This window comes from Martes martes (assembly GCF_963455335.1).
Source record: "Martes martes genome assembly, chromosome: 11".
NCBI classification, from domain to species: Eukaryota; Metazoa; Chordata; class Mammalia; order Carnivora; family Mustelidae; genus Martes; species Martes martes.
In genome coordinates, this window is record NC_137899.1 from 9,000,217 (window position 1) to 9,027,729 (window position 27,513).

The window sequence follows — 27,513 nt, forward strand, 5'->3', positions numbered from 1 at the left end:
AGGCTCCACAAGAAGTAATTTGCCGCAGGTGACACCTCTCGCTCCTTCACAGGCAGGCATCCAGGGCTGGCTCCCATGTGCTTAGAGAGGATAACTTTCCGCCCCCATGGCCGGCCTCTGCACACTCGGCCACCATGCACATGGGTGAGGTGTTCAGTGAACACCTGCTGGTTGAATGATTAAGGGGAACATTTTTGAGCTGGCTCTGATTAATTATTGGCATGGAAGTCACACGTGGACGAAGACTACAAGGGGCTATTCATTCTGGTGGGCTTGATTCGCAGTAATTTCCTTATTAGGGTTTTTTAAAAAATAACAAGTAGTAGGTGGTAGACATGAATTAGGGAGTCGGAATTATTTGCAAGCGCAAACTCTAAAGGATTTCATAAATGCTTTTTTCTTTGTGCGTGGATGAGTGTATAATGAATATAGCATTCAGTATGTGACAAATACGGTGGGATGTAGGAATTGTTTTATGAAATAGCACAAACATCCAGCACAACACAAACATCCCCCATTTAACCTCAAACCAACACTCAGTAATAAATGAATAGACTTAGGGGGAAAAGGCAAGTGTATTTCTAATGGCAAAAACCATTCCCAATGAAAATTAATTAAGTTCATAAGAGTTCCTCTGTCCTTTGGCACATTAATACTTAACTCCTAACTGTCATTTGATATTTTTGGTTTTGTATTTCTTTTGCAAATTGAGCAAGCATTTGATGAATGACCGGGTTCTGCCACCCAACTTTTGGACTGTTTCCAAGCATGAAATTATAATTCCAGATAATCCTGTCACAAAGATCTGGGTCTCATTAGGAGGGAGGGGAGCTGGAAGATGGCTCAGTTTGGCCTCCCCCAAACCAAGGCGCCATGGCTTTCTCTGGTTCTACACGCGATTTGAGTTTTTTAGTAGTCCTAAAAATTGATGTGCTTTTTCCATGAAAGGAAGTGTGGCCACATTTTCCAGAGGGGGAGTCATCTGCATTCTTACTCCTTCATGCTCTCATCCGCAGCCCCTCACCCTCGCCACCACCCACACAACATCTGTAGTTCTTAAACTAAAAGCACAAATTATTGTAAAAGTTAATTGAGCTTACAAAGAAATGCTTGTGTAGAAAACTTTCTCAGCTTCAAGGAAAACAATCTGGCTTGAGTGGCCATTCACAGAGTAGAAATTAGTTCGCTGAAGGGCACTCCTACAGCCCCTTAGGAGTGACCCTGCTGTGGCCACCCCACCCCCAAGATTTGGCGATCTGCCAGGATAAACAGCTTAAGGATGAGTTTGGTAAAGCCATAAAGTACACACTTAGTTTTTTACTTCTCTGGTTACTGGCCTCAACAACCAGACAGTCAGCTGAAAAAGCCCAAAAACAAACAAACAAACAAGGGCTTGAGATTACAGATTACTGACTTATGGAAATACGTCCATTGCACTGGGCCTCGGCCTCCGGCCACCTAAAGGCCATTGGATGCCACCCTCACACAGCACTGGCCTTGCAGGGACATGCAGAGCCCCAGGTTGCCAAGAACGACTTTATCTTCCTCAACATGTTCTGTCAGATTGAATGGGACAGCCAGAGCAGCCAGGGCTGGCACAGGAACAGATAGAAAGGTTTCCGATCCCCTGGAGTGCATTGTTGAGCCAGGATTTGGTCCTGAGACATATCGTGGGGGTAAGCAGCTTTCATTTGTAGTGGTTTCATAGGCCCAGTGACTTGGCTTCAGCCACACCATTCCACTCCTCTCCCTTAATTACCAGGAGTCTCCTAGACTTACATCACAAGCAAAGGCATGAGGTTCCTTTCATCAGAGAGCATCCTGGTAGACGCCTTGTCACTGAACAGGGTGTGCGTTTTGAAAGACGCTTCCGATGATCAAAACCAGCTATGTGGCTCCTGGAGATTAGTCCCTAATTGTCCCTACATAGCAAATAAGTCCTTACTGAGCGATAAGAAGTCCCCTCTAGTGTTCTTTGGCCTGGAGTTTTTGTCCTGGTGTAGCAGTCCACCTTAGTTTTCGTATTTAAATGTGAAGGCTGTTTAAGAAAGCTTAACAAAGGGGTGCCTGGGTGGCTCAGTGGTTTAAAACCTCTGCCTTCAGCTCGGGTCATGATCCCAGGGTCCTGGGATCGAGCCCCGCACCTGGCTCTCTGCTCAGTGGGGAGCCTGCTTCCTCCTCTCTCTGCCTGTCTCTCTGCCTACTTGTGATCTCTGTCTATCAAATAAATAAATAATCTTTTTTTTTTTAAAGATTCTATCTATCTATTTGACAGACAGAGATCACAAGTAGACAGAGAAGCAGGCAGAGAGGGGAGGAAGCAGGCTCCCCGCCGAGCAGAGAGCCTGACGCGGGGCTCGATCCCAGGACCCTGGGATCATGACCCGAGCCGAAGGCAGAGGCTTCAACCCGCTGAGCCACCCAGATGCCCCATAAATAAATAATCTTAAAAAAAAAAAAAAGAAAGCTTAACAAAGAAGAGAATTATAAAATACCTCCTGTAAGCCAGATAAAAACGTAAAAGTTGAAGGTAGGAAATTTTTCAAAGGAAGATACTAAATAGGATTTGGTAACCACCTCTGTGAGTGACTGTTACGTATTCCGCTGATTAATAGTTAATAGTGAGGCAAGGGTGGCCGTGATAGGTTTTTCTTGTTTGTTCTTCTAACAGACTCATGGTTTTGGAAGACGTTGCTCTCGTTAGATCTCAAACGGGTTCGATCCGAAAACGGGCATTCAGCCACCGAATGCTGTATCTGCAGTCAGGAGCCAGGCTAATTCTCATAGGCTGGTGCGATGTGATAGAAAACTAAAACCTGAGAGAGACCCAAGCAAGGAAAAATACTTCCTCGTCCAAGCTGGCGAGGAGTTTACCGTCCTCCCTACTATTAATAGATGCAGCGGAGATTCCATCTTCATTGCTCAACTGCCATATTAGTTACCAAACTTAAAAGAAGTGAATCACATCTGCCGAAGACCGACGTACGATGCTAGCGCAGAAGTTTGAGTAATTTCAGCATTTATTCATCTTTCATTCCTTGCTGAATTTCTCAGTGTAACGAGCTGAAGGGAAGCAGAATGTTTGCTGCTGTTCTCGGATGACACGTTATTCTTTAAAGAGACCAAATGTGCTGTGGAACCACACAAGGCTTTCACCACCCAAGTGTGAGCAAGTCCGAGGCCATAAGAGGCAGCCGCAGGACCAGGAGACCGGGAAGAGGAGCTGGATGGGGTAGTGTCTTTCTGGAGGGTGTCTCTGTGCAGGGAGGCCACACACATGGAATTCCCAGGAGCACTGAGGAGGAGGGAAATCTGGAGCAATGTCCCCAGGTGGGAAAAGCAGGGGTGAGAAGCAATCGTTGTCTTCCCGTATCCGCAGGGCTGTAACGTAGAGGAGGAATGAGACGCATCTCTGTTAAGCCAGAGGAAATTCTCAGGGGACTAACTCAGATCACTCGAAGGAATCATTACATTATAAGAATTATAAATAAATATAAGAATATTGCTTCACAAACTTGGAGCAAGATTAAAATTCAGAACGGACAAGCAGGACTTGGCAACCATGTGTCCTGGACACAGAAGGCCGGGATTCTTGGGTGTGATGGGGATATATGGGGTTGGACATCCAGTTCTAAAAGGAAATGATGCCTAGCACAGAGCTGTAACACCCACGACACAAAACCGTACACGAATGACACTTCCCAGCCCCTACACTTCCCTGTCAATTTTCAGTGCCTCGTATCTTCCGTTCCCCTCTTTAGCTAATGCTGGAGGAGGAAGATCTTAACCCTAAGAAAACTCTTTCGGAGTTTGGCCTTAGAGGAAAATGATTCTGTTTAACATTTACCTTCTAGAAGGTACGGGGTGAAGGGAACCCTAGCCATCTACCTCCCGACCTCTTGTTAGGCCTTCCTCTAAAGCAGAGCTTGATGAAGTATGGCCCGCGGTTCACATCCAGCTACCACCTGTTGTTGTAAATAGAGTTCGTGGGCACATGTCAGGCCCATTTATTTGCTTCTGGTCTGTGGCTGGTTTTGCACACTAGCAGCAGAGTTGAGAGCTTGAAACAGACCCTGTGTGATCTGCAAACCTGAAAATATTTACTCTCTGAGTCTTCTCAGAAAGTTTGCCAGTCCTGGCTCTGGAACATCATAAAGGGTGTTTTAGAATCTCTCTTTTCTAGACTTAGGTCTGTGGCAAGGGAAGGCCAGCCCTGGCAGCAACACCAAGTTACTTGGCTTGGGCAGGTGACGCACCAGATAGGGAGCGGTCTTGTATGGCAATGGCTGCTTTGGATTGACAGCTGTCCTCGTGGAGGGGAAAATATGTTCTAGAAAGAATAGTGTATGAGCTGAAATTACAATTCCTTGTGACAGAAACTTGGCTCGGGCTTCTCCTGAGGTAATATAGTAGGTGTTAGTGATTTTCAGGCCAGTCTTTCTTAGTCGATGAACCCAGGATGTGGGCCTTGGAACACAGAGCTAGCTAGGGAAAGAGGCTTTGGGCCCCCGCGCCCTGGGACCACGTCTGTCCTCTTAATTCTGTTCTTCGCACTGCTACTTCCTCTTCCCATTTGAAAGTGAAACTTAAAGGGACTATTTAGATTAAGTAAGCGTAAATGAAAAAAACTGTCCATTTTAAAGCAAGCATTAAATAAAAACATATGCACGCACACAGCACACAAATCCAGCGATGCTTACGAAACCACCACAAAGGGGTCAGATGAGGGCTTTTTCTAAGTGAAAAATAACAGGAGAGAATGTTCTGAGCTCACAGCAAGCTGGGAGTTCTCTTAAGGGAATTCTGAAAGGCATGTACGAGGCGTGGCTTCCTAAGCTCTCAGGGCCCAGCACAGGCTCCCTGCTCAGGGATGGGTCCAGATGCCTTCCCTCCCAGCCACAGACCCGTCCCTGCGACCTCGGCAGGCTGGTGCGCTCCGTGGCGAGAGCTCACAGCTGCTCTCCAGGCCACACACAGCTTGCGGGCAGAAGGCAGAGGGGTCCGCCACTCAGAGTGCTTGGAGGAAGGAAGCAATTCATTCTGCTGGGGTCCCGTCCAGATTGAATTCAGATTCAAGCCGTAGTCATATTTGTTAAGGGTCTGCCATGTGTCAGGTGCTTTGGCCAGAGTTCTGCCATCACATTGAGTCCTCCCCAGTCATAAGTCCTTGTTTTATAAGAAAAAGAGACTCAGCATGATCAAGAAGTTCCCTTGGTAGTAGCAAAACAGGGTTCTAATCCAGACCTGGTGACTCCAGGGTCTTGATCATTGATAGGTGCCGATGGAAGTTTGATTGCTTATTGTTCTGTGGTCAAAATGGCGGGGCAGGGGCAGGATGCCTAGCTTTCCATGGTTTTCTTTTTTTTCTTTTTTTCTTCTCTTTCCTTTTCTTTCTTTTTTTCCTTTTTGCTTTCCCTTCTTTTTTCTTTCTTCCTTTCTTTTTTTGCTTTTTGCTTTTCTTTCTTTCTTTCTTTCTTTTTTTTTTTTTCTTTTTTCACTTTTCAAATCCTTCATGACATGAACATGAAATACTGGTTCAAATAGTTCTGCTGAGAACCTGACATGTTCCTGTGACTTGAAAAAAAAACAAAACAAAACAAGCAGGAGACTCCCCTCATCGGTGAAATGAAGCCACTGATCTTTGTAGGGAGATCATTTTTCTTCCTTTCACGGCTTCTCATTTGTTCCCAGCAGCAAAAGGGAGGAGGTGGATGACACAGAGAACGATTCTAGCTCGGCGGCTGGCTTCGACAGGGGCAGCCTGGGAACCTCCGCCGTGCCTGACAGCTCTGCCCACTCCGGGCACTCTGACCCCGACTCCCAAATCCAGTTCTCTCCCAGGCACCCCATATAGGCTGAGCTTCCTTTTGCCTCCATCGTCTTCGCTCCCTTTCCCCGGCTGCTTTAGCTCCTTTAGGTCCTGATTGTTCTGTGTTGATGCTTGGGGCGGATTCCAGGTCCGCCCTTGCTCCTGGAGGTTCCCCCATAGAAGAGCTCTTTGATCTCCCTGCGCTTCATTTCCAGGCTTGCCCGGGGTTCTGGAGGAGCCAGACCTTTGGAAGTCTTCACACCGCAAAGGCTCGCAGGCTAGCTAAGGAACTAGAGCTTCCCACGGCAGGTGCCGCCAGGGGGACCGGTGGGAGGGGGGCTGGGACTACCCTCGTTTCAAGAAGAAAACACTGATGTAATGGCCTTTTGCTGGCGTCTTAGTGATTGCTCCCGTGTTTCAGATTTTACTGCCGTCATTTGTGGGGTGGGGGTGTAGGGTGGCTGCTTCTGTTGTTTGTTCTTTCTAATGCTCGTCGGTAAACCAACTGAAACGTGTGTGTTATTCAGAGACAGCCTTAAAACGCGTGTGCATTAGAGACTGATTTTTTTTCGAAACCTGGATAATAACAGAAAGTTTAAACGAACAGTTAAGCCACCTTGGCACAGGGGGTAGGCAGGCACTGCCCCATAGAACCCAGAGTCTTTCCGCAGAGAAATGCTTGCAACAGAGGTCCTTGTCCCCCTTTCTGGACTAGAAATCTTTTATTTCCTTGCACATTACAAGTCTTTTCCAGAATTTTGTTCGGTAAGAATGGATGGGGACATGGTCCTTACAGATGACTGTAAATCAACCCAGGAAGGGTCACTTGGAACCCCCGAGGGTTGGATATGGGCAGTGACCCAGAGGAGAGGAATCCAGAAAAACAGATAGCAATGGAAGAAACCTCTTTTGTGGAGTGTGGTTTATTGTGGGACTGTGTGAGGCAAAGTCACGGGGCTCAGCACCTGGCACTTGTTGGCGACTTGTTTTTTTGTTTTGTTTTTTTTTTACTCTGAAGGTGAAGTATCACATTTCCATTTGCCTGGTAATCCTGGTAATAAGGAATATTGGAGTCCTCTCCCCCAGATAACTACAGGCCGGCATTTCTCTGCTTTCTGACTTGGGTTCCTTTCATACGTCTCTACCCTGAGTGGCTTTAGGACGTCCTGTGATGATTTCATGTGTAAAGTCATCTCCCCAAAGGGCTCCTATTCCTACAGGGCCGTGAGTACTTCTGATTCATTCTTGGCAGCCGTGGCTGTACTAGTTTATTAAATATGCTTTAGTTAACTAAGTGAATGAACAAAAGAACAAACAGCCCCTCACGGCCCAGGGGCAGGTCCCAGAGCATGGGGGAGTGAACGCTTTCTGAGAGGTGCTGTAGCGACACCTAAGGCTAATGACTCCACCCTCCACGAGGCTCCTCAGCCATGCATGGCATTCAAACGAATTCTAGAAGGACAACTCAACCGGCAAGCAAAGAGCCCAACGTGGGGACTATTACTCAGCCTTTGTCATTAGAGAGTGAGTCATGTGGACCTGAGCAGAATACAAAACAGAAGGTATGTGAGTTGGGTGAGGACTGTGCCCAGAGGAGTGAAATCTTGACAGCCCTGCCTCACTTTACCTCCACGTCACCTTGCTGGGAATGGCAGATTGTGAGGGTGTATGTAGGAAGAGAAAAGCTGCACCCCGAGATGCAACATTAGACGTTAGACGGTGAGAAGCTGTTGAAAACGTAGCAAGTTGCCAGACCACGCGTGCCAAGGGCTTTGGGAATGTTGGACCTGGAGGCTCACACTCTCACCCCTGCCCCGCCACCACCATTGTTTTCTGCTCACCAGTTCGCTACCGAACTGAGTCAAGTCAGAATGGAGAGTTTGGTAGGCAGTAAACTGAGGGCAGCCCTTGGTCAAACTCTCATCAGCTTTGAAATCCCGTTTTCAAGCAATGGCCTTTGACACCAACCCCTTTTTGGAGTTTGTATTTCCCACGTCCTCCCACCAGCCCTTCTCTGGGCTTTACCATCTGTGACAATCACGGGTGTCCCCTTCCCCGGTCAGCCCCGCCCCGGAAGTGCCCCATCCCTCCAAGTCTCCTGGCGTTCCGGGAGGCAGACAACTGCTCGGACGGGCAAACCCATCCTTGCTCAGTGGGTTCTTCCGTGTAACCCGCTCCTCAACTCCTCTTCCTCATCTGGGTAACAGGCAGCCTTGGAACCTGGGGAGGACTGTGGAGATGGCAGGTGCTGACAAGATTCTTGACTCGGCACCGGTAGGTCTGAGGGACACGAGTCTGAGAAGGCAGCAGAGCTCGCAAGAAATAGGTCAGAAGCAGACAGTGCAGTGGAGGCGAGGATAGCAGCAGTGGTTTGGCTCCTAGACTTTTGGAAGGGAAGCGGCATTAGTCACCTCCGAAGTATTCCTGTCTGTGAAGAGAGAGCCCCTGCACATGAGTAAGCAGTCGTCCCCGGCTAGGAGATTAGCAAAACAGAACTCGGGCCAGCGAGGAGGAGCTTACTCATGGTATCTCTAGAAAGGAAAAACCAGACACACTCAACTCCCTGTTGTTTATATTTTCACATAGAGAGATCTTTAAGCCAAACCCAGTGTTCTGTCCTTTCTCCTGTGCGCCCGGCTCAGCATTCAATAGTCAGTCGAAGTATATGTTAGCCACATATAGACCTGGTTCTGTATAAGCTGATATAAATGGTGATATATGTAATTCCTTCATCCATGACTTTTTGTTCAGTACATAGCCATATGTTTAAAATATGGAGACACACTGGCCACCGAGACAGAGTGTTGTCTGATACATACTAGGTATTCAAAAGGGATTTATTGGGTTGAGCGAATAAAAAGTTCGAATTGCTTTATGAAATCTTTTTTCGTCCAAATCAGTTTGTCATAGTTCAGTAATATAGGTCAGATTCATCTCTGATTAACCAATAAACGACCTATTAAAAAAAATGGAATGGAGGGGCACGCCTGGGTGGCTCAGTTGGTTAAGTGTCTGCCTTCGGGTCCGATTATGATCCCGGGGGTCCTGGGATAGAGCCCCACATCAGGGTCCCTGCTCAGCGGGGAGTCTGCTCTTCCTTCCCCCACAGCCCCCACCCGTCCTCCGTCTGTATCTTGCTCACTCACCTTCTGTCCTCTCAAATGAATAAATAAAATCTTTTTTAGAAATGGAATAGATTTGCAGCCTTGTGATTTAAGATACTCGGTTTCCGTTGTTAGGACCATTCTCGGGATAACAGCCTATCATACAAAGTGGTGACTTTTATTTCAGAATCTTTTTTTTTTTTAAGATTTTATTTATGTATTTGACAGACAGAGATCACAAGTAGGCAGAGAGGCAGGCAGAGAGAGAGGAAGGGAAGCAGGCTCCCCGCTGAGCAGAGAGCCCGATGCAGACCCCGAGATCATAACCTGAGCCAGAGGCAGAGGCTTGAACCCACTGAGCCACCCAGGCGCCCCTTTATTTCAGAATCTTAAAGCTATCCCAAATTTCAATACAACTCATCAATTCTGCCGAGACTATTAAAAAAAAATTTTTTTTAAGTTCCTGGTATCATGAAGATATAGGCAGAAATAGATTGCCAAAGTTTGGTCGCTAGGGTAAAGCCCCAGCATCGGACGTAATTTATATTTAGAGAGTTGTGAATTATGAAGTACTTCCAAGTCCATGATCTCATAGCTGCTCTGTCAAGTATGCTGAGCTGGTCCCATTTTTAACCAGCGAGAAACGTTGAGACCCAGATAACCGGTGGGAGACCATCCCATAATGATACCATCACCATCGTCACTCTGATAGGTGTTTGATGATGTCACTGGAAGCATATTCCACGGTCCCTTAGAGAACTGGACTTCCTGGGGCTCAGACACATCAGTTAACTCCCGAGAGAGTAGACATGATATACAAAGGTATCCTAACTCCGTCTGTTGTTTAAAAATCTTGGGGTTAATGTAATGGCTAGGAGGAGAACCATGGGGATAGAAACCAACCAGCTTAGGTGTTCTGTTCCCTAACTCAAAAATAAAAGAGATGTTATTTTAAAAATCTTCTGCTTATTAACTTAATTGGAGCTCCTGGAGCCTGCAGTTGTGTTGGACAAGGCAGAGCGTGGCATGTTTAGTCCAGTAGGGATGTTAGAAATGCACGTGGCAAATTATCAAATATTTAAGAGGACCTTTCGACTATTTCATATGCATTTCCAGGTCACAGTGTAGATTCAAATTCAGCTTGACAACCATCTTTGGATGCCTATAAGCTGAGAACTATGTATTAGTTAAAAATCAAATAGGAAAGAAAAATCAAATAGGATAAAATAAGGAACTACTGATAAAATATTAAGTTCTGGAAAACAAAGGAAAATCTTCACAATTGTGAGACTTTTCCCACCCTGCAAAAGCTTTGATTTAACCCACAGTGACAATGTAAATGCCACTTTGTTTTTACTTTTATTTTTTTGCCCAATGATTTCATTATGACTCAACCATAGCTTTTCTACTTTCCTATTACCAACTGTTAATTAAATAAGTTCCATAGGCTTGTCTGGTACTGTAATCACAATTTATAACATTTTTCTGTGGGATAAATTACCCTATGCTCCCCAAAACCAATGTAAAAAAATGTATAGATCAAGGGGGGAAAAATGCAGCTTGGGAACTCTTGAAGCACATCACCGTATGAAGCGAGACTATCTCTGTGCAACGCGTTGTATTTTCCAAGAGCTGCTCAATGCAAGTATTAAGAATAATAATGAGTTGAACTATCTCCAGCTTATTCTCCCTCCTAACATTTTCTGTCTGTAGTACTTCGCTGCTCATCAATTATCACTAATTTTTTAAAGCGCATTTACACAGGGTCTTAGGGTGGACAATGTAAAACTTTGAGGATCTTAATAGTTGTATTCGATCATTTCGCCATTAAAAATGTACTATATGAAAATGTCTTTCTTTCGGCCTTGTTTAACACAGATGTTTGTAGACGTACCCCTCAGTAATTTTTTTTTAAAGTCATATATGATCACTGTAGAAAATAGGAAAAGCTGAAAACCCGTGAGGAATAAATAAAACACCCAGAATCCCACTATTCATCAAAGACAGTTAACAACTTGGTGCATTTTCTGGGCATTTGTAGCATAGTTGAGATGGATAGCCATACACATTTTGAAATCACTACACAATACAGTTTCAGTAAGGCAAAAGAAATGATAGGGGCGCCTGGGTGGCTCAGTGGGTTAAAGGCAAAAGAAATGATAAATTGTGATACAATGAAACCTCTGACAAGTTTTCTGAGTATCTTTGCTTCTATATTTTTAAATCTGTTATATAAATATCATCTTATTTGGGATTTCCTTAAACCTTTTCAGCATGAAAGTGGTTTTAAAAGTCCTCCTCTGGCTTCTAAAGCTAAATTGTATATGTTAGACTAGAAAGATTTTACAGTGACCAACCAGAAGGTGTGAGGAATACCACTCTTGTAAGACATCCTGCCTCCTCTTCCATCGGATGTATGGAAACAAGAGAGGCAAAGAGACCCCGCCAAGTCATCCAAGACTTTTGTGGTCTCATCCCTGCCATCCATGGTCCCACAGCCCCTCATTGCTTCCCCATCTAAAATGGAAATGCAGTAACACACATACACACATCACAGCAGCCAGTCCAATGAGATACACATGTATCAATCAGAATCAGCCTCCGGGAGGGGGGTGCGGGGGTCTGGGGAGCTCAGTCAGTTAAGCAGCTCTTGATGTGGGCTTAGATCATGATCTCTGATTCTGGGAGATCATAATCTCAGGTTCTGGGATCGAACCAAGCCACCCCTCCCCCCTCAGATAAATAAATAAATCTTTTTAAAAAAATTTTTTTAAATAAAATAAAATCCACCACTCCCCGCCATATAGATGAATGAATAAATAAATACATATATTTGCATAAGCAAATAATAGTTCGAAGTAGTGATGAGTTTACTAGGAAGTAAAGAGAGCAGGGGGATATGATAGAATTTAATGGTGGGAACTTAAGCTAATCTGGTTCCAGGACAGGATTTCCGGAAGGGAGGACCGTTGAGTTGGAATCCCAGTGATCACAGGGAGACAAAGATGCAAACATCTGGAGGAAAGGGAGATGGGAGATGGGACAGCGGATGGGGCAGCCCTGAAGTGAATGAGAACTGGGCCAGTTGGAGAGAACTAGGGGAGTGTGGCTGGGACAGTGAGCAAGGAGAGGCTGAGAGAAGTAGGGATGATGAGAAAGGAGCTCGTTGTACTGTGCTCCGATTACACTGGGAAACGGGGATGCTGCACGCCAAGGAGGAGTGTGATATGCCTTCTGCTTCAAAACGAAGTGTTCTGTGGAAAATGGGGCAAGGATAAAAGGACAGACAATTTAGGAGGCCAAGGGGAGAGATTTACAAGAGCCCGGCTACTTTGGCAAATATTCATACATAGTTGAGAAAACAACAAATTAAAACAATTATAAATTTTCCTAGGCAATTTCAGAAGTGTCTAAGTGGATTTGGGGAAAATCTGGAGAAACGTGTTTTAATGTTGTGTCTTAATCAGCAATGCAGATTTGCCCAGACTTGTGGGGAAAGAGAGGTGGACACCCCCATAACAGGGCGGGAAAGCCACAGGCCCTACCCCATAAAATCAAGGGTATTCTAAGACTTAGAGGAGGCGGATTGTCTTCATTTTCAGTTCAGATCAATTGGGGGGCTCTTAAGGAAAAGAACACCTGAGGGCGTCTGGGTGGCTCAGTCAGTTAAATGTCTGCCTTTGACTCCGGTCAAGATCCCAGGGTCCTGGGAATGAGCCCTCTGTCGTGTTGGGGCTCTCTGCTCAGCGGGGAGCCTGCTTCTCCCTTTCCCTCTGCCTGCCGCTCCGCCTACTCGCGCTGTCAAATAAATAAATAAAATCTGAAAGAAAGGAAAAAAGGAAGGAAGGGTGGGAGGGAGGGAGGGAAAGAAAGAAGGGGGGAGAGAAGGAGGAAGGAAGGAAAGAAAAGAAAAAGGAAAAAAAGAAAAAGAAAAGAAACAACCAGACTATGGACCAGCCCTAGATGCCCAAGGATAATATGCAGATAACTTCCCATAAAGCGCGAGTGTCCATCTGCCGGCAGAGGCTAGTGCAGCAGGACGTGGATGTGAAGTCAGCCTTACACAAAAGGGCAACACTACGCAATCCCATTAATACGAAATTCTAAAGTAGGCAAAACTATTCCAAGTGAAGACAAATCACTTGTGGTGGTTTATGGCTTTGGGGGGGGGGTTGGAAATAAGATGGGTAGATGCGTGATGAAAGGAACACAAGGCTAAGCTAAAGCTCTTCATGGTATCGTCCTTTCAGCTTCTCTACACATTAATGAATCTTCGTAGTAAAATCTGAGGGTGAAAAGCTAAAGTCTTTGTAGGGCCTGTGTCCTGGGGACTGCTGCTCTTGATTCAGAAGAATTTTGTCTTCAGGCGTGCCTGGGTGGCTCAGTGGGTTAAGCCTCTGCCTTCAGCTCAGATCATGATCTCAGGGTTCTGGGATCGAGCCCCACATCGGGCTCTCTGCTCAGCAGGGAGCCTGCTTCCCTTTCTCTCTCTCTCTGTCTGCCTCTCTGCCTACTTGTGATCTCTGTCAAATAAATAAATAAATAAATATCTTTTTAAAAAAAGAAGAAGAAGAATTTGTCTTCAGATTTGTAACAGGAAAAGCAAATCACTAGCATCTTGTATGGACCGTAATATACCTTAATTGTCTTGTCTTCAAACAGATAGCCCTAAAGTGATACTACGTTTCTCTTTGAATCAATGGCTTCAACCCCTAATCCTCAATGGATATTTTAATGAAATCATTAAATATGTTCCTTTTTCTTTCCTTTTCTGGTAACTAGTCTGCAGACAAAGTAGCTCTATTTAATGCCCAATATTTGAGGAAAGCTCTTTGCAGATCCCACACTCCCAGTTTAGATAATACCATGGGGCAAGTGTGTTCCGCAGAGGTCCCCTAACATCTGTGCAGTTGGGTCTTGTGTTACTGTCACCTTTCTCACTAGCTAATTTTAACAAAAGCAAGTTGAAAGCTGTTGTGTTTATTCAGTCTTGAAAAGAATTCTGGAAGGTCAGTATTATTTTCACCGCATCTAGTGCTTGAGGAAAGCACGCGGTAGAGAGCTTAGAGAAGTCATTCAGGGTCACGTACTGAGGAAGGGCGAAGCGAAAGCTTTCTCCTGGATGAATTAAAAAGCTCTTGCCCTTTGCAGTTTTGTTTTAAACCTGCCTAACTTGCTAATCTGATTTTTTCAAAAATTATTTTACTAATTCAGTGGTCTCACATTTAAGTCTTCTCATTGCTTTATATTCATGCTGCGAGACCTATGGCGTAAATATGGAACGAAGCCGATACTTTGTTGAATCAAGACGCCTCGGTCAAATCAGTCTGATCCTTACTCTGGACTTTTAAGACACGGTCATCTCCTTTGTGGCAGACGGCAGGAGAAAACCTCAGAAGAAACAGCTTTGTAATCATTTCTTTTGAGACTTTAGCAATTGATCCTGGAATAGAATTCAAGATGGATTTGCCTTAAATGGAGTCACACAGTGTACCAACTGTTCTCTTGTTCTCAAGAATGCACGTGTTGGACAAGATGAGCAGTTAGGGTGGTTTGGAGTTGTTTGCCGTATTTTAAAAAATGAACAGTATTTTCCATGAAGTTTTCTAAAGCATATTTAGTTGTTTACACAGGTTGTGCAGTTGCTTCCCAAAATGTTTTTTGAATTAATGTTCACATAGATAATGTGTAATGTTGCTGTTATCTTCCAAACGTAGCATCTCTTTTTCTGAACGTAGAATACTAATTGTAAACCATGAAGGGTCATGATAGGTATTCATCAAATAAATATTTTAGGAGCTCATTGAGCATCTTTCGAATGAATGAATGAAAGCACAACTACAATCTTTTTGAAATTATTTTTTCTATAATGTAACAAGCTAAACTTAAAGGGCATGTTTTCCTTTTTTACTGACAAAAGTTCCTCTGTCATTGATTGAGTAATAAAAATTCTTTGGTTGAGCTGCGAGAAATTTACAAGCTGATACTCTGTATCATTTAAAATGAAAGCAACTGGGGGCGCCTGGGTGGCTCAGTCCGTCTGCCTAGGGTTCAGAGTCCTGGGATGGAGCTCCTCATCGGGCTCCCTGCTCAGCGGGGAGTCTGCTTCTCCCTCTGCCCCTGCCCCCTGCTCGTGCTCAAGCGCTCTCAAGTAAATAAGCAAAATGTTAAAAAAAAAAAATTATTTAAAATGAAAGCAACTGTTACAGTTTTCATTCTCTGGATACTGAAGAAACTTCTGAGATGCGCTCCAACCCCAAGTTCTAGAACACTGTTCACCTGGCTGGGATCAAGGGCGTGACCAATACTGTGCCACCGAGATGACAGCCAGTTAGTTTTAGGCTGAAATGGAGCGACCATAGTCTGCCAGCTGGGAAAAGAGCTTTTGTTTCAACGTGTGCCAGCTGAAAGGTCATGGGTTATTGTCACAACCCTGTACCTACATTGGTGGTGGCATCTTTGAAGACCTTGGAATTGGGAAATCATTCTGGCCCCATCTGCACGCATTGCTGCCAGCTGTGTACAGATGTTCCAGATTGAGGTTGCAATCGAAGTAGCCCGTACCCCCGAGTGAGAGCAGCCCAGAGATGTTGGGTCATTCCATCCAATGTTGTGGTTGGGAGACTTATGGAACCCTTCTGCCCCTGAAGCAGATGGGGGCTCGGTATTGTCGGACCGTTGTAGTTCCCATGTGAGAGTTCTCGCTACCACCAGATTTGAATGAGACCACAAAAGAGGAGAAGGGGGAAATCCCCGTAGAGTCAAAGAGGATGTGGCGATTGCTTCACACTGAATGTTGGTGTAAATGCTTCGGGTTGATTAGGGGGTGTCTGAATTTGGGCTGGCTGCCGTGGCCCGAAAATGCAAAGGGCGGAGTGTCAGACGGTACTCTTCCGGGCAGTTCCCATGAAGAGGGAACAAAGAAGCCTATAAAATATAAATGTAAATTTAGAAAGTGATTCTGAGGAAAGTACCTGCATATTGACTTTGGCCTCGTTTTGGCGTTCAACCACCTGGCCGCTGATGGCAGTCATGCCTTTGCAAACATGTGGCAGAACCTGGCTGGTTCTGAACCTAACCTCCAAAGCCAGAGGCCATATTTCTTCACTCTTACGGTAATTTTGGTTCAAAGTGCAGTCTCTTAACAAGCTCCCTGCTTCAAAAGCCCCAACCTCTTTGTTTTGGTATGCTTGCTTAAACATGTCTTTCAAAGAGCTGGGTTTGTAAGTACAACTTTATTATAATCTCCTTTGCTTTTAAATGTAGACTGTCAAGTGTATTTCCATAGACTAACTTCGTCCCCTACTTCAAACTGTCTTTTATTAAGTTAAAACACTGGCGAGTTAAGTGTGCCAAGACTGTGTCCTGCCAAAAAATGCAAAGCAGTTCACCTCCACCTGTGGTCCACACGGACAAACAGACGGACCCGTCGGTTTCTTAGTAGCTGAGTGTGTTTTTAAACGTATGTTTCCATTTCATTATTTTCTAGGTATATAATTAGTCCTTTGATTTATTCTTTGATGCATTAGTATAGATGAATATTTTTAATCTCTAGCCAGTTGGATTTTAATTGACACTCTTGTCACTGATTTTAAGTTGTACGACGTTGTGGTCCGAAAATATTGGCCAGCCTATGTTATGTTTGTAAATATCCTTTGGACACACAGTAATGTGGTATTCTATCTTTTTTGTAAAGTAAAAAGTTCATTATATAGTTATTAGCTCAACGTTGTCATTATATTATTTAAATACCTTATGACACATTTTTTTGTTTGTTTGTCTCCCAAAGCTTTAAAGGACTGTTTTGTCTTGGGGTGCTTGGATGGTGCCGTTGGTTGAGTGTCTGACTCTTGGTTTTGGCTTAGATTATGACCTCAGGGCCTTGCAATGGAGCCGTGTATCAGGCTCTGCTTCACTCTCTTTCCCTCCACTGCACGTGCTCATGCTCACGTTCTCTCCTTCTCTCTCTGAAATAAATAAATAAATCTTTGAAGAAAAAAAAAAAAAAAGACTATGTTGTCTTAAAGATTTTCATAGAATTCCCCTATTTCCCCTTGAATTTTTAATCGTTGAAAATGACCCCCTGCATTATGGGGACTGATTATGAACTGTACCTTATATAGACAAACGTTTTCTTGTCCCATACATCTCGAGTGACCTTTTATCAGAATTAATACTGCAAGTCACCGAAACTCACAAAGTTAGTTGAAATGTGCGACCCTTTTATTTTACCTTTACTACTTTACTTGGCGTTTCATGTGATATCTTTTTCTTTTCCCCTTTTATTTGCAGTTTGCCAAGGCACCAGTAACCGGCTCACCCAGTTGGGCACTTATGAAGACCACTTTCTGAGCCTTCAGAGGATGTTCAATAACTGTGAGGTGGTCCTTGGGAATTTGGAAATTACCTACATGCAAAAGAATTATGACCTTTCCTTCTTAAAGGTTAGTTCGATCGATTTGACCATCTTACCCAAATATGATAAAAAGAAATAAAAGCTCAGTGTATTTGCTTTCTCTCTGGCAGATACAAGTCCTGGGGAGCTAGAAATGCAAGTCTTATCAGAAAACCACTCCTCCAGCTAGTGTCAAGTTAGAGCTATGAAATAATACAGAGAAGCAGGCCAGCCTGGCCTTCCACCATCATCGTACACCCTGATGTTAAACGTCTAATCATTGCGTTAGCTGTATTGGCTCTTTAATTGGAACTTTATTTTTTTTAAAGATTTTATTTATTTATTTGACAGACAGAGATCACAAGTAGGCAGAGAGGCAGGCAGAGAGAGGAGGAAGCAGGCTCCCTGCTGAGCAGAGAGCCCGATGTGAGGCTCGATCCCAGGACCCTGGGATCATGACCTGAGCCGAAGGCAGAGGCTTTAACCCACCGAACCACCCAGGTGCCCCTAATTGGAACTTTAAAATAAGTTCCGCTTTGTAGCTTTTTCCTCTTGCCTTGGTACTCCCGCTACACCACTTCACACTTTTCCCAAATATTTCACAGCAGGCTCTAGTGAGCCAAAAGGACCCAGCTCTGAAGGCTTCAGAGTTTGGTCGTAGCTGAATTGGTCTTCCTGGTTATTACTATTTTTTTCTAATAAGAGAGCATGCAAGACAGATACAAAATAAATTAATAAAACATTCTCATTTTATTCTGAGTGTCCCGAAACCACGTGAAATGAGAATCGCAGCATTCCTGAATAACGCACTTCGCCCTTCATTACTGCCAGCAGGCTCGAGGGACAAGAGTGTAGGAGTCATCGGAAATCCCGTCACCCCTCCCCCACCCACGTCCCCACTGTAGTCCTCTACCTGCCTCGTGTCCGTCGGTCACTCGTGCGCGTGGGTCACTCAGGTGTCCTGGGCTTCCTGGACCCACGTTCGACCTTGCGTTCCGGAGCTCCTCTCACAAGAGAAACACGTGGTCCCGTTTTGTCTCCTCAGACCATCCAGGAAGTCGCCGGCTATGTCCTCATTGCCCTGAACACCGTGGAGAAGATCCCCTTGGAAAACCTGCAGATCATCCGAGGAAACGTGCTCTATGAAAACACGCACGCCTTATCCGTCTTATCCAACTACGGCATGAACAAAACCGGGCTGCAGGAGCTTCCGCTGAGAAACTTACACGGTGAGAGGCCCCGGGCACGGGGACACTGTGGCTGCAGGTGCCCAGCGAACCGGTCGCTTTTCCGAATGCCACTCAGAGAAGTCTCGTATCCGTCAAATACAGATGCTCCGAGTGCTAGCCACGTGCCCGAGACAGTAGGTGGAAGTCAAAGAAGACGGTCAGTGATGGGAAGGGAAGATTTAAACCAGGTACCACTTGCCCTGTATCCCTGCGGAGATACCCAGAGAGTTAGTAAGAAATGGCAGTGGTTCCTGGAAACAGAGACCGGACGACCTTGGCTGGGCTTCTGGCTCTCCGTGCCTAGGGAGGAAGTAAACGGCCGGTCCTGTTACCTGGACCTCGGGTATAAGGGACATGCATTAAAAACCTCCCCTATCTGAGGCCGTTTTCAGAGTGATGCTGTCACACGGAGCATGACTTAAGGACAGAGACATGGATGGTAAGGACAGAGAATGACGGTGTTGCAGAGTTTGAATTCCCGCGAGTGGGACACTCATTCGGGTCCTCCGAGTGGAAGCTAAGAAAGAGGGTAGGAGAGACAGAGGTTGATTTAAACAAAAGTGAAGATAATGGAAGCATGCCCTCGCAACGTGGAGGGTGCGGTGCCGGTGCCGGTCCTGTGACTTCGGGGACACCGGGCCCAGCCCCTTCCTTCATCGCGGGTGTTTACACTGCCACCATCTTACACATAGAGAAATGGTGGCAAAGGGATCCTCCTAAGGTCCCAAATTCATTAAAAAAAAAAAAAAAGGCCAGGCATGGCCGCTGGAGTCTTTACTCTTCCCCTGTGCCATGCAGTGGTGATGGGAAGGGGGCCCACCAGGGAAGGGGGGTTGCCAGTAGAGGGTGCAAAATAGGGGGGAGTCCTGGGAGTGGTTGGTGCCTGGCGGACAGCAGCGCTGGGATGAGGCGAGGCGTCCAGACCCAGGCTCCAAAGCGGCCGGCACAGCCCTCTAGTCGGGCTCCTGGGTTTGGCCGTCCTATGAAACGGCCCTAAGACTTTCCACCCAGCACGTTAGGCGCTCACAGCACCCACGCGCACAGTCTGCGTTGATGCTGATACTAATTTGTGCTATTTGCACATTTTGCAAAATGGCACGTGCGTCCAGCGTGCCTCCGTCTGCCCGTCTGGCCTCATGCTCTGTCGTGGTGACGGGCGGATGCAGTTAAGAGCGTGGACCCCGGAGCCAGACTGTCTGGGTTCCAGGCCTGGTTCCACCACTCCCCCCCCCCCCCGCCAGATGCCCCTGGAGCCGGTTCTCTCTGTGTCTCAGCTTCTGCTGCTTTAAAAATGTGGGTAACAATGTACGCACTTCCTGGGCATGGGGGGGTGGGGGAGGAAATTAAGGGAATTACTGCGGAAAAAGCGCCGACGAGTTCTCCCCTTGCTGGTGTTCTTTCCGCCGTTGGGATGGGGTTGTACGCGTGCACGTGATTTCTTGTTATCAAATAACTATTTAGTGTGAGATTTTCCGTACTAATCAAGTACTGTTACTAAAAATTAACTCAGTGCCCACCACAAAGAATAAAATCATTAAGTACTGAAAGTAAAAATAGAAGAATGATGGCGTCCAGGCCGATGGCCCCTTTCTCTTCTAAGCTACCCAGTCAGGGGTCCCCGAATCGTCCGGCACCTTTGCTGCTTTCCTTTTACTTCTCACCGTGGCAGACCACAGGTGTTCTGTAAGGCCCGACCGTGACCTTCCGTCGTGCGCTCTTTCTTGGCACTTCTCTGTCTTCATGAGGGTCACAGCAGCCTTGATGCCCCTCCTTTGTGGTTCCAGTTCTGACCTCTCATTAGAGAGTTACCCGCTTGACTCTGGCTGCCTCCTGACCGGATGTCCTCTCCTGATGGTCCTGCTGTCATCTCTGAGTTTAAACCCAGCGCCCCACAGTTTGGCCCTTTCGGACCTCCCAGCCTTCCTTCTGTGGTTTTCTCCACCGTCCGCCGGAGAGAATGCCCGCCTGTCCCACCGACACACGTTGGCTCCGGTCTTCTGGTTTCAGAAAGCCTGCTGTCCCCTCCCCAACGCAGGCCACACGGTGCCCTGGGAAGTGTCGTTCTCTGCGACAGTCTCGGAGCTCCTTCTGGGGAGGACCGTCTCTTTCCACGTCCATGCTTTGTCCTTAGGGCACTGTGACCATTAGCTAAGATCGTGTGTTTCAATAAACCAGCAGAGTACCTGGCTGTGTCCCGTGTCCCGCAGGGTCTTTGGGGGCACAAGCTCGCCAGCCACGTGACCCCTCGGGCTTCCTTCCTTCCCATATTTCTGCATCCTGCTGGTTTGTGGTCCAAGACCAGTTTCATGGGAAAAGCCTAACTCATCTGTGACACTATCATGCCCTCATCGTTCAGCTGCCTCCCCCCACCCCCCCCCCGCCCTGCCCCCACCCTGCCCCTGCCCGAGCTCTGTGGGGGGTCCTGCTTTAGCAGAACTCCTAATGTAAAGAAATGCATGCGTACTTTGCGGGAGTTTACAGACCGGGCCTTGTGGTCACCGAGGTTCTTTTCCTGCGCAGAAATCCTCCAAGGCGCCGTGCGCTTCAGCAACAACCCTGTCCTCTGCAACGTGGACAGCATCAAGTGGCAGGACATCGTGGATGACAGTTTTGTAAGCAATATGTCGATGGACTTCCAGAACCACGCGGGCAATTGTAAGTGCTCCAGAAAGTCCCCTCTGCCTGTAGCTCCTACGGTTGCGGGGGGGTGGGGGGAGGTGGACACAGAGTTGTAGCATGTTGGGGGTGGCGGGGGTGACAGAGAGTAGATTCATCTAAACCAAAAATAACTAGTAAACAATTGCTCTGCCTGCTAGAAGAGGGCTTATTCAGGACCGAGGGGAAACCTGTCTCTCGTGGAGACAGTCGGCGTGCCTGCGAACTGGGCAGATCACCCCCCGCCACGACAACGGAGCCCTCGTGTGGCTGTTGACAGGGGCCGTCAGTGCTGGCCCCGGGGGCCTCTCCCGTCTTGCCCAGAGGAGACAAGCCACGCTTTTGTGTGCTTCCGACCGGCTGCTGAGCAGCGCCAGGCCCTCTGGAAACACGGAGGCTGACCTTTGGCCTCCAACAATAGAGCCCCAGCAACGTTGGGCGCAGTGCACAGTGGTGGGGGTTGGGGGGCTGTTTGTCCATATTCCCCTTGGTGCCCATAACCTGGTCCCTGCCATTCATCGGCGAAGAGGCCCGTGCCAGGGGGAGGCTGGCGGGGAGCCAGGCTGTAGGTCGGGGCTGCACCACTTGGACCCTTGGCAACACTGTGTGGGAAACTCTGAAGACACATGCTTACAGTTACCAGGCTCCTCTTAACTTCCCCCTCCCTGGTCTCCCTGGTCTTTCAGTCCTTTAAAATAAGTCATCACCGTTTCCTGCTTCTCTGTTTCCCTAAACTGTGCATTGCATACGCGTTTTTGTGTGTGTGGGGTGGGGGGGTTTCTTTGTGGGTTTTGTTTGTTTATTTATTTTTGGTCTCAAAGAATCTGGAGCTCCCGTGGATCTTCAAAATTGACTAGAACCCCTTTCTTGTTACTTCATTGTATCTTATTTTATTTGTTTATTTGCTTATCGTACTGAAATACCCTTAACACGAAATCTCCCATCTGAACCATTCTTAAAAATGGTACAGTTCGGTGGTGGTAAAAGTACATTCCCGCTGTGGCACAGTCATCACCACTGTCCGTCTCCGGAACTCTTTTCATCTTGCAAAACTGAAACTCTGTCCCCGTCCCACAGGAACTCCCCCTCCCACTCCCCCAGCCCCTGGCAACCACCAGGCTGCTTTCCGTCTCTCTGAGGGTGACAGCTCTAGGGACCTCACAGAAGGGGCATCACATAGTCCTTGGCTTTCTGTGACTGGCTTCTGTCACTTGGGTTACTGTCTTGAAGTTTCCTCCATGTTGTGGCACAGGTCAAAATTTCTTACCTTTACATGGATGAGGAGTATCCGTTGTCCACTGGGTGGATATCTGTGTGCACGTGTTCTGTTGGTCCGTTCATCAGCTGGTGAGCTCTGGGGTTGCTTCCACCTGTTGGTTACAGATAATGCCACTGTGAACTTGGGTGTCGAGCCCCTTTGTTTCCTAAATACAGGATTCCGACCGATGGTCAGCGTGGCAAGGAACTGCAGACTTTATTCTGTAATGCAAAATTTTGTATTATCCATGACGTCCAGCTTAACCTTTCCTCAGCTGTCTGATGGACAATGGGGAGGTTGAATTGTGGACATTTATAACAACACCCAAAAAACTAACGCTGGACGGCTGTGAGGCTAGTATGGGTTTGCCATAGACTAGAACCAACAGTCCAAATGGCACGCCTGTCCTCATCACACCACGACCATGAGGAAGACCCTGAAAAAAATACTGGGAAGGAAGGCAGACTCTTCCAATAACAAGATTCAAATAAGACAAGGCCACGAACTGTAAACCAATAGAGTGTTGGGTTACGAATAGACTCGTAAGAATAAACCAGAGACATAGAAGAGAGAGAGAGTAAGAATAAGCCTCACTAAATTAAATGACATGTCCATAGGGGTGCCTGGGTGGCTCAGTGCGTTAAAGCCTCTGCCTTCAGCTGTGGTCATCTCAGGCTCCTGAGATCGAGCCCCACATCGGGCTCTCTGCTCAGAGGGGAGCCTGCTTCTCCCCTCTTTCTCTCTGCCTGCCTCCCTACATGCTTGTGATCTCTGTCAAATAAATAAATAAAATCTTTTTAAAAAATGAATTAATTAAATGTCCATAAAGGAATGACATTTCAAGCAAATGAGGGAAGAATTTATGATTCAGGAAATCGTTCCAGAATGATTGAACTATTAAGGGGAAGATATCAAAGTGCCAGAACTATAAGGGTTTTTTTAAAAAGAACACTATCCACCTGCCACTTGCATTCTCCTCATTAATTACCCAACCAGTGATGAGATGAGGAACCTGCCATGCTCCTTGTGGGAAGGGAAACCCTGCCCTTACCTAGACCTTTTCAAGCCACACATGCCTTATGAGAACTTGTCGCATTCAATTTTTATCAGGAAAATCTCATAAGGTGATTTAAGTATTGTATGGGCAATGGATTTAAGAATCAAAAAGGTTACCCAGTGTGCCCCCATGTGATGTTACGGTTGATGTAGTTCAGAAGTTGAAGTTCGATTAGGTGGGTTTCCTTAAGGGGAAATTAAATCAATCATCCGCTTTGCATGCCAATATAAATTCCAAATCATATTATATATAATAAATTACTGAATATAGATGTAAGTGCTAGAAGGAAACATAAAGATGCTTATTGGTTTTATCAAACTGAAGAAAAGCCCAGTCAGATGGCATAAAGAAAACTTCCGTATAGAGAATCTTAACGACAAACAGGAAAATATTGTGCATCATCTGCTTGCCTTGGAAAGGGTTAATATTCTTGATAAGATGACAGTTTAAAGTAGTCTTAGATATCTCAAGAAGAAGGTGAGCCTCCCGATTAAAAAAAAATGGGGGGGCCAAAGACATGACCAGTTTGTGCTCCCCCAGCACACACACGATGCCTAAGAAATAAAGTAAAATGTTATTCCTTACTGTAATTTTAAAAAGGTCAAAATAAAATAAAGAAGTATCATCTTTGCCTTTGCAAAAGATTTGGATTCCTTCTGATTTTTAGATACCTGGATCAGGAGAGGTGTCGAGAAGCAGAAATCCTCATCCTCTTCTCGTGGGCATGTACACCAATAAAATATGGTCAGGGGTAGAATTTTAGCCATACGTATTAAAACTTTAAAGTATGCACTCCTCATGTCTAGGAATACAAAGAAAAAATAGTAAGGGGAGTGAAAAGTATAAGGATATAGAAAAGTGCTTTTGTGCGAGAATACTCCTTGCAGCCTTACCTATAATGAATTTTAAAAACAACTTACATATCTAAAAATAAGAGATTAAAGAAATGATGGTATAGCCATGCCATTGAAAATGATGTTACGGGAGTGCCTGGGTGGCTCAGTCGGTTCAGCCTCTGCCTTCGGCTCAGGTCATGATCTCTGGGTCCTGGGATCGACTCCTGCATCGGTCTCCCTGTCAGTGGCGAGCCTGCTTCTCCCTCGCCCTCTGTGCCTCCCCCTGCTCATGCTCTCACTCTCTCTTGCTCTCTCTCAAATAAATAAATAAAATCTTTTTTTAAAAAAAGAAGATCATGTTATGTAAAAGGATATTTAAAGGCATGGAAAAATTGCCGTAACATTTTTATTAGCTTATTTTAAGTTATGATACAAAGTACAGTGTGACGTCAATTCTTATATATGCATATACTTGTATATATATATTGATTACCTCTGGATGATTCTCATTTCCTCCTCTTGCTTTTCTCTATTATCCATATTTTATGTAATTTGCCTACATTTCCTTTTTTGTAACAGAGGGTTAATAATAGAATTATAAGCAAACCTTGATTCATGGGTTGGCAGATGTTGTCTCCACTACAGGAAGAGGCCATTAAGCATTTTCATTTTAAATGTTTTTGTTTTGTAAACCCATTACATGTTTATAAGAGGAGTTTGAGAATTATGAGGAAGGGTAGGGTAAAGAGAAAAAAGAATGTCTCACGGTCCAGACACAAGCACTTTCACCACTTCCGTGGACCGCTTTGTTCTTCCCGCTCTTCCCGTCTCTGTCTCTCTGTCTTCTCTGTCTCTGTCCCTCTGCTTCACAACGCACAGCCCACGTCGTGCATCTGGGGTTTGGCCTCCCCGTCTCTCCTGATTCCTAGGAGCACCAGCACTGCAGTGCCAGCCTTCACCCCTGGGGTGATGGGAAGGATATTGCGTCTCACGAAAGGGGTGCCCTGGTTCCACAGTAACTTAGGAAATCTGATCAGCTGGTCCCATTTGAAATCTAGGTTCTACCAGGAGTTAAATTTGTCCTGACTGTGGGTGACTTTGGGACATACAGGAACTCCTGTAGGTTCCCGTGTCTTTGCAGTGAAATATACCTGCACGGCTGATCTCTTTTTAACAAACTTTGGTGGTCGACCTCTTCTCTCAATCTCTCTCTCTCTCTTTTTTAGTTGACATATAATGTATTATTCGCTTCAGGGGTACAGGTCTGTGAATCATGAGTCTTACACAATTCACAGCACTCACCATAGCACATACCCTCCCCGATGTCCATCTCCCAACCCGTTCTCTTTATACAGGTGAGAGGTTTTGGTCTTCAAGTATCTCCATGCTAGTAAAAACAAAAACACAACTAGTGAGACTAAAAAACCTCTGCAGCTATAATCTGTAGTTGATCCCTGCAAACACTGATTGATCGACATCAAATATTTCCACGTAGTAGCTCACAAATCAATAGCTAATGTTTAGCTGATCAGCAAGGTGACACACTGTGAATATTTGACCCTTCGAGCAGTGTTCCGTGCCTCTGTCTGGCTTTGGGTCTAGGGGTCTTTATTTGCAGGAGCCCAGGTCCCCTAGGATCACTGACCCTCAGGTCACTCGAGAGACGGACAGAATGGAAATGTAGTGGGTCGTACCCACCCCACCAGACTGGACACCCTTAGCGCTGTTGGAGAAAATTCTCCAAGCCTAAACACATGTGGAAACTGGACCATTTGAACCCCAGTGTTCACAGCTGTGACAAGTCACTCATTACTCTCTGCCTCCGTTTCTGCAGCTGAAACGTAAATAAAAACAGAACACGGTTCATCTTTTTTTTTCTTCCATGAAAGTCTTTTGAGTCACCTTACCAACCAGCCAGCAAAAGGACAAACGGAGAATTAGAAATTTGGGAGCTGCTCCTTGTTTCTGGAACATCACATTGTTCAGGGGCTTGCCACCAGTTTCCCACCCCTCCCCCCACCATTCTCTTCCCCTGAGATATGAATTTAACTATTACTTTTACATTTTAGGCCAAAAGTGTGACCCGAGCTGTCCCAATGGAAGTTGTTGGGGTCCGGGAAAGGAGAATTGCCAGAAGTGTAAGTCAGCAAGCAGCATTTCAGATCAACGTGTGTCCGCTTTCCTCCCCTTCCACGCAGCAGACTGTGTGCCTTTTCCCTTGGGAGACTCCAGAAAGTCGTAAGGGGGTGGTCGCAGGAATGATGGTCTTGCCGATTGCGGTTAATCCACTGTGGGCTAGTCGGGGCACCTCCATCTGCCATAAATGAGTGGAAGGCAGCCACGCCCATGCCAGCCAGTCTTTTTGAACCATGGGGTTGGCATATTTTCCTGGGAACAGGAGACATGCCCGTGTTACCTGTCACCAGCCCCTCTGGTTACAGCCCCCTTTCCCTCGGGGGCTCCAGAAGCAAGAGTAGTACTTTACAGGAGGGTTTTTCTGCAGGATCCTCATTTGGGAGCACGGGCGGCCAAGGGATCTGGGGACCTCTGCCTCACATTTCACCATCGGCCCTTCGGTTTAATTGTGACATGACAGTTTCATCCTTTTACTCACCCCTTTCCGGCAGGCACGTTTGTTACCGGGTGGCATTTTCCGTCTCACCGCACATCTCAGTCCTAACTAGCGCGTAATTCTTGAGCGCGGCTTAAAAGTCTAGCCCTGACCCGGGCAGTCCTCCGAAGTGACTGAAAATCAGTGGGAAAAAGAGGTGGAATACAGAAAGGTCACGATTCTGGGGCACCTGGGTGGCTCAGTGGGTTAAAGCCTCTGCCGTCGGCTCAGGTCATGATCTCAGGGTCCTGGGATCGACCCCCGCACTGGGCTTTCTGCGCAGTGGGGAGCCTGATTCCTCCTCTCACTCTGCCTGCTTCTCTGCCTACTTGTGACCTCTCTCTCTGTCAAATAAATAAATTTAAAAAAATAAAAAAGAAAGGTCACGATTCGGTGTGATTTGGCAGAACTCGAAGGTTCGGAGCCCTAAGGAGCCAGGGAACCGCTGAATTCACCCCCCTGTTGGCCGCTTCACCACCGTTTGCAAGGGCTCTGCAGGGTGCCCGAGGGGTGGCCCCTCCACCCTCCCTGGCTCTTGAGCTCACCGGTGACCTTTGCT

General features: G+C 46.2%; 1 protein-coding gene across 1 annotated transcript in view; it reads left to right on the forward strand.

The window, feature by feature from the left end:
* The window catches only part of EGFR (epidermal growth factor receptor), a 197,133-nt gene that overhangs the window by 120,693 nt on the left and 48,927 nt on the right, over nucleotides 1-27,513 (forward strand). The window contains exons 2-5 of the mRNA XM_080818589.1: nucleotides 17,206-17,357; nucleotides 18,354-18,537; nucleotides 21,058-21,192; nucleotides 26,413-26,481. Of these exons, the coding sequence (XP_080674715.1) occupies nucleotides 17,206-17,357; nucleotides 18,354-18,537; nucleotides 21,058-21,192; nucleotides 26,413-26,481 (540 nt within the window). The remainder of the gene's footprint in view (nucleotides 1-17,205; nucleotides 17,358-18,353; nucleotides 18,538-21,057; nucleotides 21,193-26,412; nucleotides 26,482-27,513) is intronic.